Genomic DNA, 17,789 nt, shown 5'->3' on the forward strand with positions numbered 1-17,789 from the left:
AAGTCTCTCTAAATCCAAGTCTTACTTAAAACATGATAAAGTCTATAAATATCTTTTGCACCTTTTAATATATTTACTCTTGTTTAGCTTCCTTCTCTTACCTTTTTTCTAGTTTGTATTTAACTTGTATTTTGTTGCATTTTTTGCACTGTCGGTCTTGTCCCACCTTAATTTCCTCATGGGAATTAATAAATCCTCATCTCATCTCACTTACAGTGGATGGAACTGCTGCACCGCCCCCATGTGGCCAAAAACGGAACTTAAATAAAAACTGTAATGCAGTACTTTGGGGTGTTGCGACTTCTAACGTAAAGGGAAATAAAATAAAGCTGTAAAATTGGGGGAAAAAAAGTAATATCTATTAATGTATATGAATATATATATAAACACATATAAAACATAATTTAGAATAACGGTTTTGTCAATTTGGGCGTAATACGAAAACGTCAGCCTTCAAAATAAGAGCACGAGCACGATCCCGGACGCTTCCTGCTTCGCCGGAAGTGCGTCGTCGGGGCTTTTATTCTGACGGCCTCCACGGGAAGTTCAGCGTGTCTCTTTGTCTTTAGCTCGACAGTGGTGCTGCTGCTGAGCCTCGGTCGGTCGGTCGGCACACACACACAGCGAGAGAGAGAGAGCGAGAGAGAGAGTGTGTGAGTGTGTGTGTGTGTGAGGGAGAGAGAGAGAGTGTGTGTGTGTGTGCGCGTTGATGGTGGTGGATCGTTCCCGGTGAAAAACACCGAGCGCCCCGGCCGCACGAAAATGCCTCACCGCCGCCTGTAAACGGCTGAATCTCGCTGAGGGGGGGGAGAGAGAGAGAGAGAGAACGAGAGAGGACGACAGAAAGAGAGAGAGAGAGAGAGAGGGAGAGAGAGAGAGAGTCAGGTCTCCAGACGGGTTTAGAGGAAAAAATAATAAGAGCAGGATGTTGCAAGTTTTAGCTTGTGGCGCCGTAGTTTTCCCCGGTCTCTTCTTCGCCTTCAAGAGGATCCTGCCGTGCGTGTTCAGACACTGGAGCGATGCCGACGTGGTGCTGGTCAGCGAGAGGTAAACCAGCTCAGACCCCATCACTTTACACCACCACGCAACCCCGACGTGCTAATGTTAGCTTGGTAGCTGCTGCTGTAGCTAGTAACATCCTCATTCATCTCAGTTAGCTGCTCACTATGTATGTGTATGTGTGTGTGTGTGGGGGTACACTCATAATCCACCGAATTAGCTGCACGCCTTTATTTTATGTGTTATTTTTTAAATCTTCTTAGTTGCACTCACATTTTTTTGTGTGCACCCCTCGAGGGATATTCGCAGGGATGATTTGCAAATATCATCCCTGCTCCCTGCATAAACCAAAGAAGTGTATGAGGGTAGGGGGTGCCTGTAGGAAAAGCCTGCAAGAGTCTTGGTAATCGTATTGCAGCGTAAGTGCATGTTGTTTGTGCATGTGTGCGCGTTTTTTTTTTTTGCGGAATACAGTGCATCTGTGAGCATTTAAAAGTTGGGACTAGCAAGGCTTCATGGTGGTTCATATCCAGGACATAGCCTGGGTCTTGCACTCTAAGCTGGTGCACACAGGAAGTCCTATTTTTCATAACATGGCATGGGTGTTGTTATACAAAAAATAATTCTTTACATCAGCATTTTCTGCAAAAAAAAAAAAAAAAAAAAAAAAAGCATCTCCTGGGTATTATGTAGACAGGAAGTAATAATTACTTTAGTGTGTTCTGGGTGTGGGGGGTTGGAGGAGTCCAGTGTGACTTGTGCTCACATGTGCACAGCTCAGTTCAGTGCTCATTTGTAGGCTGTCACTCCGGCTAATCCTCCCCCGGTCAGGGCCGGCTGCTGAGCTAGCTAGCTGTGCACCGGGAAACCCTGGACCCCGCTCCTGAATAACGCCAATTTACTAATGCTCAGCTGACAGGCGGGGGAAAATGCTGCCCTCGCAAGCAAGCGAGCATGCAAGCGTCTGTGCTCCTTGGGGACGTCACGATGCTCGATCGCCGCCGTCAGAACCAGGATTTGATGACCTACTGTGGCTCTGGTCAAACTTGGATCAGTGCTCGTGTCTTTGAATTGGGTGGAAGTGTTCCAGCGGGTTTGCAGATTCATCAAAGAGCGGTTTCTGTGTCCAACAGGATACTTTAATATTCTAATAAGGATGTCCCGATCAAAATGTACTCCAGAAATGTTCTTGTCATCCAACGCCACAAACTCTGTAACCCTCTCTGGATTATTTTTCTCCTCGACGCTGTCTCTTTTCTCTTCTTCTAAAAACAGCGTTCGTTGGTGCTACTGAATAACGATCTCCTACTACCACCTCGCCAAACATCCACATTGCACAATGTCATTTCCCAGGGTAGAGTACTTCCACGCGGCAGACATGTTTAGTCCCGTGATTTTGGTTTTTCTTCTTCTTCTACTTCGTTTTTTTTTTGGGCAGCTTTGACGTGCCACGAAAACAGAAGAGGAAGAAGACGTTCTGACGCTGCAGGGACGTGGTTTTGGTTTGTTCCACACCTAAAAGAAGTATCTACAAAACATCAGGCTTGGCTGTAGCCCGATACGTCCAACATTCGTCTGGGAGGCATGTCATGAAAGGCTGTCTTTCCCTTTAGCCTGTAGAAGGGTTCAGACTCTTAAAACGATAGATCCTACAATTCCCACAATGCAATTTCGTAGACATAGCTTATTAAACCCTTTCTGCATTCACAGCAGTGTCCGTGTCCTTTAAGCTCTCAGCTGGGTTTTGGAATTTCCACCTAAAATTATATTCAATCTCCTGAGTAAACATTTGGGCCTAAGGGACTCTTGGGAGAATTTTGACATAGACGTTTCCTTGTCCCATTGACGTAAGCGAAATAGCAAAATATAAAACTTTTATGTCCTTATAAACAAAGATCTAAGGTTAAATGATAACCAACCCTTATGTGCCTGATGGATTGTTACACAGCACCATCTGATCACAAACTAAACTGAACAGTCTGCTATCTGAAGAGCTTAGAAAGCTACCAAGCAGCCAGCTCTGCAGTTAGCATGTCAGTAGACGACTCTTGTTGTCTTGGAAAATTTGCGCATAAAAGGCACAAACCATTACTGCGAGAGACATAAGACACACACCGGTGTCTGCCAGCGTTTCCTCGGATGACCCTGATTGGTTTCGACCGAATGTGCTTAGCTTGAAGCCCGGTTAGATGGATTATCTCGTGATCTTGCAACCTTGCAAAAATCCAGCAGCCTAGTGAGATAGATTTGCGACACCCATAACAATAATGAGTCAGTAGCAACTGATGCAGGTGAATTGCTTCTCAAAGATCTGAACTACAACTCTACAAAACGTGACACAATAGAAATAGAGAATTATAGTCGTAGTAGTACTAAGTGGACTCTAGATTTGAGCCATTTGGAGAAAGTGTACACTCTGCTAAAGAGTCCGTACAGTTCTGAGATTGCACAGACTTGACTGCAGGACTGTTTGTTTTTATTTCCCCCAAACCGCCGATGCACTAACGTTACCTTTTGTAAATCACACAGCTGCACCGTAGCAACAATTCACACAGTTTTCCTGCGTTTAATATTCCCTTGACTAGATATTATGATGCGTAAACTGTTTGAGATGTGTAAAACTAGTGAACCATCACCCCTTTTTACTTTTATATAGAAAAACAAGAGACAACTTTGTCATTCTTGTCAGTTGTAGGTCAGGAAAAAAAAAGTTGGGAGGATGGCATTAGACCAAAAACCTTACATAGTGTTTTTTTGATCAATCATTTGGTCCATAAGAACAATTGCTATTTCCTAAAACGCCTTTTCTTCATTGTGCTTTTATCTCGCGACCACAGTCTAAAACAAAACCAGATCGTCAGTATATCATCAGACAAATCAATCAAGTAACTGTTATCGCTCTAATCATCCGGGTATCTCAGACTTTCATCAGCCTGAGATGCCCTTTTGATGGCCTCAAGTGCACTTAGCCTTCACTGTTAATGTTTGTATGCTAATGGCTCAACACAGTAATCATTAAGGCACTGGTACATGACCTAAAATACCGTAGCCTGCCTCAAAGAGCGACACATGACTTAAGGAGGGATTATAGTGCTCACCATCACAGTTTTAAGTATAACCCGCCAGCGACCAACTTAAATGGACATAAATCTATGTTGCTTCTGTGTTAGGAACTCGTGACAATATAGCGCAATCCAATCACGGCACAATCTTAAGCCTTAAAGGATAAATCTGGATTTATCCCGCCCTGCTGTATTTCCCACTAATGCGGCTATTGTTGCTTTATGCTGCATGCTAACTTTGCACTCTTGACCTTCGTTGTTTGGAATCAAGAAAACGAAAAGTTGCACCAGACCAATAAGCACCAAACTGTGAAGACTTTCGTGATGGCGACTCATTTTTGTGTTTGTCTTCAGATAAAAACCGAAGAAGAAGAAGACATTTTAATACAACAGGGATGTGGTTTTGGTTTATGGCGGACCTAAAACGAATAACTACAAATGATCAGGCTTTTCTGATCTGATTATTATTTAAAAAATGCCCGGATATGCCCCAATACCGATTGGGACATCCCTGTGTACAACAAGGGTGAAGAGTGCAAAGTTAGCATGACAGTTTTGTCCAACAAAGGTTCAAAAAAAGGCAACAGGACCTGTAGAGTTTTTTGAGAAGACGTTTCACCACTCATCCGAGTAGCTTCTTCAGTTCTCGGGGACTGGTGGGAAGTTTGAGGTTTAAATAGGAACTCCCCCTGGAAAACTTGCTTGTTATGCTAACAACCAGAAACTGGTGCAGCTAAACTTAGCTTCCCACCAGTCCCCAAGAACTGAAGAAGCTACTCGGATGAGTGGTGAAACGTCTTCTCAAAAAACTCTACAAGTCCAGTTGCCTTTTTTTTTTAACCTTTGTTGGATATACCATGACCTGCATGACTGAGAACCTTCACAGACATGACAGTTTTGGCCTTTAAGGGGAAATAGACCAGGTTACAGATTCAATCAACTTGCAATTGTATTTTATGATAATTACTAAAAGTTATGTAAGGACAGGACAGTGAAAAGTTAATGATTTATCGATTCTGATTGACTGTTAAGGACGCTTGCCATCACTTTTTGAAAACTGGGTCCGCTTGACAATTTGTCAATCATGCAAAAGTATAAAGATGATTTTCTGTCGCTCGCGTTTTAGATACGCTGCTAGCTATTGTAATTCCTACCAAAATAGTTAAGAAACAAAGCAGTCAGTGGTTTTGTTGCATCCGTTTAATCGATTGTGGGACTGTGATGCTGTAGGTAGAGAGAGACATCCTTCTTGCTGTGAAATGCACTTTACCCCGTTAGCTTTTTTTTTTTTTTCGCCTCCGCTGTCACTTTTTCTATCGCTCTGCTGCAGCGCCAGTGGACCCTCAGATTACGTAGCCCATTTACTGGACTAGAAAAAAAACACAACCACAAAAAAAAAATAAAAAAAACAACCACTCCTGACTGTCAAGACACTTTTGTGTGTGACAGATCATGAAAGAGCAAGTAGTCCGTGCATAACGACACAGTCATGGGGAAGACTTAACTCGCAGTGAAAAGGAAGCCGTGGTTGCTCACTGGCCTGACACAGCAGGAAAGAAAAGACAACATTGCCGAACAAGGCAGCGAAGGCATCCTTCCCTTTCCTCCACCCCCCCCCGTCCTCGCTGCACGCTCCTCACCCCATCAAACTCAACCTTTCATCAGCAGAAAGACTGAGTGTTACTGGCGGACACACAATGAATGGGTTGTGTAAAATCTGGGTCTTGTGACGGAGAATGCAGCCCTAAAAGGCAGCTAAAGCATGGGGGTTAAAGTGTGTGTGTGTTGATTTTGTAAGGGGGTGAAGCCTGTGGTTTTGTGCGCGCCGGTCACATGGCCTTCACTGGCTTTTCGGTTGTGGTGTCGTTGGCCACGTTCTCCGTAGAGATTGGTGTTAGGTGGCAGCAGGTTCAACTGGGAAATCACATAAATGCTCTCTTTGTTTCTTAGTGAATGTACCAAGTAAATATCAAGATGTCATGTGTGCACTGTTGAGCAAGGGAGTGAACTCAGGGTAAGATTGTGCCCGAAGCTTAAGAGGTCTAAAAAAAAATTTGGGAAAGTGTTTTGTCAAGGACTATTGTTGGTTAATGACAAATCCCGGACTAAAGGGGAGGAAAAGTTCAGGGTCACCAAAAATCCTTTGGAAATCATCCACCGAGGACTAGGCCTGGGAATAATATTTTAATGGGCAATAAAAGCCCTCAGTGTTAAACCGAAAGACCATGAGGAATGTACAGTATCTGTTCTGCATTTGGTCGAGCTTGCCAGCAACTGTGGTAACGCTGAAACCACAGCAGCAGCAGCCTCTTTCTGCCATTTCTTCTTTTTGTTTTGTATTGATCGTCCTCGTCTCAGTCCTGTCCTAATGCAGCATTAATTAGGGATGTCCCGATCGGTATCGGGGCCGAGCCAGGCATAGGTATGTATTTTAGGGTCTGCAATAAACCAAAACCACGTCCCTGTAACGTCAAAACATCTTCTTCGTCTTCGTTTCCTAGCGTCAAAGCTGCAAAGAAACCACAATCACTTGACTAAACATGTCCGAACTTTACTCCGGAAAATGAATCCAGCCAGAAAGAAATTTGTAAATTATGCAATGTGGATGTTTGATTGAGGTGGTAGTAGGATATCGTCATTCAGTACTACCAACTTGATTCGACACCAAAAGAAAAAACGAAATACGCCAACTTCCCTCAAGTAAAAAGCTGCACCGAAAGAACGACAAACACTGACTGAACGCTGCGTTTCAAGGAAGAGAAGAGTTTCCTGGAGACGGCGTCAAGGAGAAAAATATTCCACAGAGGGTTAGGGAGTTCATGGCGTTGGACGACAAGAACATTTCTGGTGTAGAAAACACAGATTTGTGTTGGAGCTACCATCTCCTCAGCCCTATTTATTGGACATAATACAGCTGCACGGTGCACACGTCATCCAGGAGAATAAGTAAAATAAGAAAAGCATTTATTTAAGATCTGATCTGCCGATAATGAATATTTAAAGGTCGGTATGTCGTGATCGGGGCACCCCTAGTGTTAATCCTAAACGAGGACTCCCGAGTGTTTTCTTTTTCAGCCCACACAAAACTGTCATCCATTATAAACATTCGTCTAAATAATTGTCCCACTTGCGGTTTTACAGGGTAGCCCCGTGTACGTAGTAGGTGGCGATGTAAAACCAGACCCAGGGGTTAAATCATTCCTGAACAAAGTGGTGCGTTAAAGGGGTGACTGTCTGTTATGGCTGCAGTGAGTGCTGGGGAATAAATTACATGTTTTCTGATTTCAAAGCAGCTTACTGTCAGTGCTGCCAAGTTGGAGAGCAGCCAGAGAGAGAGAGAGAGAGAGCGAGCTTGTTGGAGCTAAAGCAGTCATTCACAGTTAGAGCAAATAAGTGATATAATAGTGTTTTAAATGGGATGAACCAGCAGAAATAGAAGAGGATCTCCATTTTTTTTTTTTTTTTTTTTTAAAGAGATATTTGTCAGAAAACATCTCCTACGTTCACAAGTTCTGAGTTCACTCACAACTAAGATAGGCGTGAGGCCTTTGAGTGTCATGTAGGCCTTGTGGCGCTACACTACACAGTGACACTTCAAATAGAGATGTACCAAGTTCTCCTATGTCACAGGTCTGTTTATAGACGAGGAAAGTTGAGGCCAAGCGCTGCTAATCCCACGATGTGGCACTGGACTGCTTGAGTAGCTCACCTGAAAGGACACTTGTTTAAAACTTGACCCACATTCATCAGGGGGTCGTCCTGCCGCCCGGAGAGTCTGACTGTCACACAGACGGGTCATCAAATCAACCATGATTTATTGGGTCAGGCTTGATTTGTCAACTACGGGTAAAATATTGCAGAAATAGCCATAGACTGTGTTAAAAAAAAAAAAAAAAACAGACGCCATGACGGCTCTTAAAAAGTGAAGGCAAAGCAAGTAGAGCTCCCCCTGGTGGCTGGCTGCAGTATACGTCATAAGCTCCGCCCCCCTCCATGTTAGTGGATGGGACTTGGGTTCTCCAAAGGTTTCTGTCATTTTCAGGTAGTTCATATAATACTGATGTAAGTTTTAGTTAGTTATTCGGCGCTATAGAAACAGGATGTGGCATCGTGGTGACTGACAGTTGCCATGACAACCGCTCAGCGAAGCGGTCCCGTAGATCCAGACTAGAAAAAGTGCACACAGTATAATAAAATATTTCTTTGTAACTGGCGGAGGTAGAGCAGAGTGCAGTGAGTCTAGAGCAGCAGTTCCCAAACCTTTTTGGCCACGCACCCCTTTGTCCCCCTATGTCCCAACCGGGTTGACGCATCCCCAATCCCAAACACCTTTGCAAAAATGAAAGACGTAAGAGGCCACAAGCTAGGTGCACATATACAGTGCGTAGAACACGATAACTTCTTCTCCGCCATTACATTTTTCATGTCTTGCATCCCACACTTTAGGAATCCCTGGTCTAGAGGAAGTGTGGACAGGTCTTTCATAACGTGCCCGGGATGCTAGCGTCAGTTTGGCCAATGCAAGGACGTGGGGATGGATGTGTCTTCCATTTATTCTGTAGTCTACGAAAACACCACAAATCTCTGGAACCAATGACAAAATTTGTTTATATCTCTAAATTGGTTGATATTGAATTGAGGAGCCTGTCAGTCCTCGTTGAGTTCATTCAGGAAATCAGTAGCCCCAGTTGCTGACCTCTTTTTCTTTTGTACACAGTCATCCAGGTAATGGTATATCCATTACAACAGTTGCAGCTTTGTAGAAACCCTACAAATCCAGCTGCCCTTGTTTCAGCTTGTTATCTGCTCACTGAATTGTTTTATTCCACAAAATGACCCAATCACCCAATGATGGTAATTTTGATCAGTGTTTGCTTTCAGTCGATTGTTTCTGTATCCCACAGTGGTAAGGAAATCAAACAGTTTTAAATCACCCAGCATTTTCAGATATCTGCTGTTGCTTCACTCCAGGTGACACCAGGGTTTGAGGTTGCATGTAAACATGTACATCCATAAATTCATGTAGATCTGGGTGCTCCAGCCCCGGTTACATCAAGACAAAAGGGGCATACACTCAGGTAGAGATTAGCAGGGATGTGGCAAAAAGGGATCATGGGTTGTTAATTAAATCGAGTGTTTGGCGACACAAAGAACCTGGGTATCAGGAATGTCCCGATCGGTATTGGGGGTATTCCAAGGACCCCAACGCTAGCAAACGCTCATTTTGTGTCTTGTCAGATTCTGAAGCCTTGCAGATGTGTGATATTCTGAATAAATGTTTAAAAGATGTTCCTCTGTCGCTCTCTTATTTTTGCAGACTGGTGTCCTCCATCCACGCGGTCATGGCAACCACTGCAGGAGTCATCATTGTGTCATCGTGCTGGGGCAATGTCATTAATGACAGGTTAGATTTCCCATAATTAAACCCCTCTGTCGGAAAAAAAAAAAAAGTGGTTACTAATGGTAACGGCCACAACAGCAGCAGTTCACCCACTACTCTTATTCAACCAGCTGCCTGCTTCAAGGCCTCCACATCAAACCTGCCGGCAGTGAGTTAGCGGTAGCATAGCGTCCGTCGCCGAGTTCGGTTTAACTGTGACGCTAGGCTAGTGCTAGCTCATTAATCCCACTGAGTCGGCGGCCGGACCGGGGCAGCCCCAGATCCAGTTCTTGCTAATCTTCGCCACCCCTCCCCTTAACCCACAGAGCTTAATTCCTCCACAGCGCTGCTCAGTTTTGCTGCCCGGTGACGTGCACACGGCCTGCAGCTTAGCGGACACATGCTCCACAGTCAGACCCATGAATACTCTTAATACTGCGTCACAATCTGTCGCTTCATTTAGCCGTTACAACAACCTTTGCAAAGGTCTCAGAGTGGAAAAATACTGTGTTTATGTATTTTTCTTACATAAACTCAATCTGTTATACTATGTTTGTACAGTTATGTGCAGAGTGGGACATTCAACCGCTAAAAAACAATCTAGCAGTAGCGTAGATGCGTTTCCAGATCTTACCAGTGACCTCTGATGAGCATAGTGTTGCCTAAAGCACAATACACTAAGCTAATGCTAAGCTATCCAGCTAAAAGAGCAGTTATTTAGATGCTTAATGGCTACTCTAGACTTGATTGTACTCCAAAACGGTAATCTGATCAGTTTTGAAGGCTGTAGCTCATTGTTGTTGTGTTTTCCGTCGCCCTTTTGCACGGCAGGTATACTACAACTACAGTGCAGTCGTGACTCCGTTCCTCCCTGATCTGTTTGTTGTTCCTCGCTGCCCTTAATCTCCGTCCACTGACTTTAAGAGCTAAGGTCAGAGTTCAGTAGCTCAGCTCTGCCCCGCAGCTTTACTCCGTTCTGTCCACATAATTAACCATCACGGTAATCAGTGCTCATTAGAGTGCTGTAGCCGTCCAAGCTGTTTATTATACTGTACTTACATAAGCCTGCCTTAGTGCGTTCACATGTGAGAGAGGCAAGACATATAGTTTAAATGAGCGAGTGTGTGTGTTTGCTTCAAATGAACCTAAAGGTCATTTGTTTTAGCATCTTATGGCTCTGACTACAGTGGTAGTGCTGCTAGCCTCGAGGCCCGGATGGCCTCCTTACCCTATGTAAGAGACAAATGACGAACATGGCTGTAGGATTTCATTTAGAATAAGTTTACACTCATAGCCACTTCATTAAGTACACTAGAGAACACAGATGCACTAAAATCCCCCTTCGTGTTGTGTTCAGTTTATATTGAATGAGAAAGATAATAATTCAACTGTAAGATCATTTTTGGAGGATGTCGCTTGTGGTGCTTTAAATAAATTTAACTGGATTGTTCAGTCTAGCCCAAAGAATCAACTTGTCAAAATAACAGAAACACGTGTCAGTACAACATAATAAAATTCAGTAGCACTGCCAAAAGTTGAAGCAACAGCTTGGTGTTATTTTAAGCTAAGTTAAGATCTGGTGCAGGACTGTTCTACTAGAATGCATTCACTAGTTTTCACTAGTGAACCCAATGACCCTCCAACTGCAACTGCATAAAGAAGGCTTTTTATTAATATATTCCCTGTGTGTAATTATAATAAATGTTGTAAATAGGTGCCTATAGTCAGAAGTAGCCTGTTCCCAAAAGAAAATGACGGAGGCTAAGTCCAGGTATAGAGACTTCTTTCATAATACACTAGGGTTTTTTGATTTATTTTTTCCACATACAGACTTTATAAGGAAGTTTAGACGTCTGCGTTAAGTTGGAGCAGAAGCTACGGCGATGCGCTATGCAGATCCTAGCGCCGTAACCGATGAAATGTAGCTAGGTGATTGTGATTGGTCCGCTTGGTAGTTGCGTATTTCTGCTTTAGTATTTCCGGCTGCTGCTCCATCTCCGCAGTTTTCGAGATTGATTGTTTTGGCTCAATAAAGATGGAACACATCGAGGAAAGGTTAACAAACATTTGTACGACTCGTCTTCGGCGAAGTCTCAGCCAAAGTTTTGGTCGCCATTGTTGAAAGCGAAGCAGACTGACGAGCAGTTGTCACAATTGGCTCTCACCGGCGTAAGCTACGTACGTAGGTTACGGCGTCTAGCTCCTGCAGCAGTCTGAAAGAGCCTTATCTTGCACGAGTCTGCTCCAGTCCTGTGTGATCCTGAAACATAGCTGACAGTTGGTAACCACAGACTGCTCACGATAACGTTTTTACAGATAAAAAAAGACCCTTGTGCGCGGTTCCATAGTTCATGTTGACCGTAAATCTGCTGTAGGTTCAAAATCATGCATACATGTAGTGTTTTTGCGTAACATTAGGGCAGGTGGCCTAACAAAATGTTTTAAACGTGTGACGGACTTAAGATAAGAGATAATAAGTCATAACCTCTTTGGTATTTTAAAGTCCCTACTATGGATGGATGTTTAAATCCATGTCCCAGACTACACAGCCTGGATTGAAATTGTCACTATCTTCATCATATTGAAAGGTTTAGTGTTGTTTCCAGTAGTTGTATGTGTAGTAAATAGTAGTAAAAAGTGCTTGGTTTGGTGTAATTGATCTCCTCGCTAAAGCAAACCAGGCAGAATCCTTTAATACCGTTGCGTGGACGACATTTCTTCAACCCGACTGAAATACAGTAATTCTGATTAGAGATCCCAGTGTTTCCCATACAATGTTAATACTATGGCGACCGGCTGGGGTCTAATTTACTCCGCCATGGTCTCGTAAGGAATTAGAAATATTTTTGCACGTTCCAAACAACGTTGTGCTTGGGTTATTTTTCCTATTGCTCCCGAAAGCATCTTTCCCTCCCTCCCTAGACCGTCTACACTCACTGTAGCATGAGAAGCTATTTGTGTTACCGCTACTTTTTTAAAACCCAATGTTTGTGCTTTTGATTTTTTTAGACCATGGAGGTTTAAAATGATTTAATGAAAGTGGTTGAAACCCAGAAGAAACAACTCCAGACGTGACGTGAACTAGCTAAACTTTATAAGCGCTAGATTGAAAGTCAGCTGTTTACTATAAATTAGACTTATTCACCCATACTTTATTTAAACCTGCATACGTTTGTCCATAGAGTGCCACGTCTCAACAGCCTTATGGTTTGTATTCACGTACATGATCTGGTGAACTGCACAGGCTGCTGCTGTTTGTCGCTAAATCCAATGTCCGCGTTTTTACGTTTCAATTTAAAAACGAACTGTTCATGTGTCATATACTGCATAACTAGTTGGGATAGCATCATAATTAACAAAAAAAACGCCAAGTTCTTGTGAAATTTTGTGGGTTCCCAATTGAACTGCTTACATGTGCACTAAATAATATGTTGCGCTTGACAAATTGGATCTGGAGAACGATGGACTTTATTGAGAACCCTGAGTTTGAGATGTTTCCACCTTTTCAACGTGCCCACATGGGTTCCAGCTTCATTATCTCCTAGATAACACGTGCACCGTGCAACTGTGTGAAGTCAGGGCTGTCAGAGATAATGCAACGAGGAGAGGGTAGCTTGTACTTTGGCTCTAGAAGCTCCAACAGATGATAAAAACTTGCGTTCTCTAAAACAGGAATTTTCTGGTCATCTACAGACTCCATAACCCTCTCTGTGATGTTTTTTTCTCCTTGACGATGTCTTGAGGAACATTTTAGTGTCTGTTGTTGTTGTTGGTGCAACCTCAGCCTGAGTGGACTCGGCATAAACCATATTATTATCTCTTTTAGTTAGATGTTTCTCGTGGAAAATCCTGGTGCATCTCCAGGTTCAGAAGACAAACACCCAGAACTAAATTTAGACGACATGCCTTGTGTCATAAAGTCTAAAATTACATCTGAATATTGTTCCAGAGTCATGTCAGAGAGCTATTAATCATCTACTGCTGTAAACAGCTTCTACTTCACCTGCAGTAACTTTTCTTGTTCTGTTTTCTTCTGTATCTATTAAAGGATGAAAGGTAAATTTAGTTTTTTGGCACTTTTTTGGAGTCTAAAACCAAACTTTAAATACCAAAAAGTACATTGACCCGTGATGTCTAGCGTTGACTCCAGACCTAGAGCGTTAACGTTGTATTTTACGTCTTCTTCCCTCAGGCACTGGCTGGCCACACACTTTGTCATCTGGTACGGCGTCCCCTACATGGCGTACGACCTCTTCGCCATGTACCTCAGCCACTACTACCGCTTCTGCGTCAAAGGACACGAGGACTACAAGCACCATTCGCTGAGGACCGTGAGCTTGTTCGTGCGCAGAGAGTTCCTGCTGGTGCTGCACCACATCGCCCTGCTCACCATCCTGCTGCCTATCACACTGGTGAGGAGGAGAGGTGGCGGGAAGGGGGGGGGGGGGGGGGGGGGTTAAATGAGGGAGGGTTTCAGGCAGCATTGATGAGTTTGTCAGTCTTCCAGACTAATAATTAAAAAATATGATTACTATCACACATTCCAATCTTCATCTGCATGTTGTAATGGATCTGGATGAGAATTAAAATCTCCATGTGCAGTTTTTTTGGAGATGACTCCAACCAATTAACTGAGAGAATTACCTCGAAATACATACATAATATTATTTCCTGGGCTTTTCAATGCATGCTATAGAGAGTTTAATGATTTCTTTTTATGTGTTCTTTGTAGCTTTGAGGCAGATATTGATTTATTTTTTACTATGGAACGAAAATCAATTTGAGAGCAGCCCATACTCGGTTGCGATAAGTAATAAGTCATGTGCTCTTTCAGGACGGTCCTCTGCCAGTAATGCGTTATTAGCGTGTACTCTAATGTCGTGCAGCGGTTTTAAATCAATCATTGCTTTACGCTGCATTATCTCCCAGTGATTATTTAAGTGGCAGCAATAAATAGACATGTTGGTGATAGATTACCTATAAACTAATTTTGAGTCTGGTCTCCACCTGTGTGCAAATGATTTTTGATATTCATCAGAATTTATTTGAGATTATCCGCTATCGCGCAGCACTGTCATGTTACAGTAAATCATACCTCAGGACTTGTGTAGCTGCCTGTAGCTTCCTTCGTCTACTAAGTGAATTGCCCTTACTGGTGAAAGCATCATTATCGGGTCAACTGTGATCCACAGTGCATTACTTCCTGTTCCTGAAGCGTATTAAAAGACCGAGCATGCCACAGAGACAATTAGGGTTTTAAAGCTACGTTACAAATGGGCGCCTTAACCTAATAAACAGTCCGTACAGAAGCCCAGCTTTGTAATGGACTTGGCAAACAGGACATGATGAATAAAAAATGACAATTAAATGCTGAAATAATACGACATGTAGAACCAATAACTGCATCAGTGTGACCTGAAAGAAGACAGTGAGTTTGGACTTTTCGCTGTCAGAGGGAGCTAGTAGAGACAATATATAGGTTTGTTCTGGGATTGTCCTACCAAACCTACCTACAACACAGGCTCTGATTGCTCCTGAATATATAGGTGACCTCCTTTCCCAGCAGCCTGAAAGGCAAACTCCTACAAGCACAAAAAGTGATCATTAATATTTTTAAGTCCACTCTAGGATGGTTTTCTTTTGCTCTGCAGTGGTTTTGCATTTTGAATCTGTTGGCACCGTTGGTTTCCATTGAATGGTTTCCATTCATCTATGATGAGGAAACTGACAGAATTGTCATATTTCCGGCTCTTTTTCTACAGTTTATTTTCACAGTTCTTTCAGGTTTCGTTGGCGCTTTTTTAATGCTGCCACCCTGTTTTTCTTCTACGGTTCAATGGCACCTGAAGAGAGAATTGGTGCAACCATTTGTTTATCTCAAAGCCCTTAACTTACAGTTGGAAAAACTAGTTTGTCAAAGGCAGTCAATCATTAATTGCAATTATCTGTGTGACTGTTAATCGTCAACTAAAGTATCACGAGCCCTTTTTGAGGATTTGCTGTTAGATATGCGTAGCAGTAATCTAAAGTGGATTAAACAAAGAAGAAGCTATTTGTGTTCCCGCTACTTTTTAAAACCCATTGTTTGTGCTTTTGATTTTTAGACCATGGAGATTTAAAATGATTTAATGAAAGTGGTTGAAACCCAGACGAAACAACTCCAGACGTGACGTGAACTAGCTAAACTTTATAAGAGCTAGCTAGAAAAGCTAGATTGAAAGTCAGCTGTTTACTATAAATTAGACTTATTCACCCATACTTTATTTAAACTTGCATACGTTTGTCCATAGAGTGCCATGTCTCAACAGCCTTATGGTTTGTATTCACGTACATGATCTGGTGAACTGCACAGTTTGTCGCTTTTTTTGTCCGCGTTTTTATGTTTCAATTTAAAAACGAACTGAGACAACAGGTTCTTTGAGGTTTCGTTGGCGCTTTTTTAATGCTGTCACCCTGTTTTTCTTCTACGGTTCAATGGCACCTGAAGAGAGAATTGGTGCCACCATTTGTTTATCCCAAAGCCCTTAACTTACAGTTGGAAAAACTAGTTTGTCAAAGGCAGTCAATCATTAATTGCAATTATCTGTGTGACCGTTAATCGTCAACTAAAGTATCACGAGCCCTTTTTGAGGATTTGCTGTATTAGATATTTGTAGCAGTAATCTGAAGTGGATTAAACAAAAACTACATGAATTACTACTTTTATGTACAATCTTTTCTTTTTTAATTGGATCAAACATGACTGGACAACCCAAACACAATTAATCAAAATAGAACCAAGGTTTCTGCTGAAGTGAGAAATCATAGGAAGGGATGTAAGTGCCGAGCTGTAGAAAATTAACTCAAAGCAGGTGAAAGAATACTTCACCTCAATGGGTCGTTGAGTTGACAAACAGAAACCCTGTGAAGTCAAAGTCACCTTTATTGTCAACTCTGCTAATATAATATATAATATGTGTACAAAATACAAAAGTAAGACACTTGAGGGTTGGATCATATTTACTTTTTAGTGCAGAAATGTTCTAACGCTCATGTTGGCGTGGGTTATCAAGATATAAACAATCTTTTTATTTTTGTTACTTCCTGAAACCAACAATACGACAATGACAGACTCTTGGCCAGGTGTGTAAAGGTGTGTTCTCTCTCAAAGCCTTCAAGAAAAGACCTAACGCACGGGTCATTTTCAAGTGTTTTGACAATATAATCCTTCTTCGGCCCTCTCTGGGACAGCAGGCGTTTACCTAGCCATCCAGTTTGCGGTGTGCTTCTCAAGCGTTAACGTCCTTGGTTATATGAGAAGCGGGGTTTACGCTGATGAGCCAGTGTGCATTTTTTTCCCCACTGTGTGAAAACCGAACTCTCATTGAGTTCCATTTTATGCCCTAGAGTGGACCACTTTACTAATTTACTCTGTGGTCTATTGGAGGAAATACAGTCCAACTTGGTCGGTTCAAAGTAAAGAAGGAAGAAGAAAAAAAAAAAAAAAAAAACCCAGGCCTCCGAGGGAGTAAATGGCAGGAAAAGAAAGCCAACACTAAGCTAGTAATTATCGATGAGTTTCTTTGAACAAATGCCAGTGAATGATTCTTTATTGCTTTCTCTCTTGAATTCTAAATGCTGCAAAGGGGGGACATGTGCAATACAAATGCACAGGAAGAGAGAATAATAAATAAAAAAAGGGGCTACAGCGTTAGAGAAGCAACGACGTATGCCGACCGAAGAACTCGATGCACGCGAAAGCATCTAGGAATAAAAATAGAAATGTTATGGGAGGAAGCAGGCAGCGGAGGGGAGGCTTTTACTGCATGTATGACCACCAAATTGGAAACTTACTGAACTGTTAAACCCGAGTTCACTGTTTCACTGCAAACTCATTTCCAAGAAAGTCCCATGATTGGCTGATTTCCAAGCCATTTGCTTACAATGAGATATTGTAGTCACATACAATGTTTTATTTTTCGCCAAGAACGCTTCTATTTTCTTCAGTTCCATTCTAGGAAATACATAATTAATCAAACAAACTTGAATTGGGTCACTCAGGTGATCGCTCCAGACTGCCACCAACCTTTTTTACTGTGCAGTATGTCCCTTAGAGTTTCCAGCACATCTAGACACTCTCCTTTCCCGGTACTATCCTAGGTTAGCAGGCCAGGTGCTGTGGAAACCCAGTCCTTTGTTTGCAGTGGCAGTCAGTGGCTATATGAGATCACATTACCCTACATTATTCAGCTCCAGCTGCAGTCATCCTCTCTTTTCTCTAAACTCCCCTCCCTTTGTTTCTCCTTTTGTTCCCTCACTCATCAGCTTTGTGCCACTTTGACTTGCCTGCTTCACGTGAGAGCTGGTTG

At 42.6% G+C, this 17,789-nt stretch overlaps 1 protein-coding gene across 1 annotated transcript in view; it reads left to right on the forward strand.

The window, feature by feature from the left end:
- The first annotated feature begins 577 nt into the window (after positions 1-577).
- The window catches only part of tlcd3a (TLC domain containing 3A), a 33,482-nt gene continuing 16,270 nt past the window's right edge, over positions 578-17,789 (forward strand). The window contains exons 1-3 of the mRNA XM_084565039.1: positions 578-1,047; positions 9,379-9,465; positions 13,634-13,853. Coding sequence (XP_084421165.1) covers positions 926-1,047; positions 9,379-9,465; positions 13,634-13,853 — 429 coding nt within the window. The 5' untranslated portion in view covers positions 578-925. The remainder of the gene's footprint in view (positions 1,048-9,378; positions 9,466-13,633; positions 13,854-17,789) is intronic.

The sequence above is a fragment of the Chelon labrosus genome, assembly GCF_963514085.1.
Source record: "Chelon labrosus genome assembly, chromosome: 17".
Classification (NCBI taxonomy): domain Eukaryota; kingdom Metazoa; phylum Chordata; class Actinopteri; order Mugiliformes; family Mugilidae; genus Chelon; species Chelon labrosus.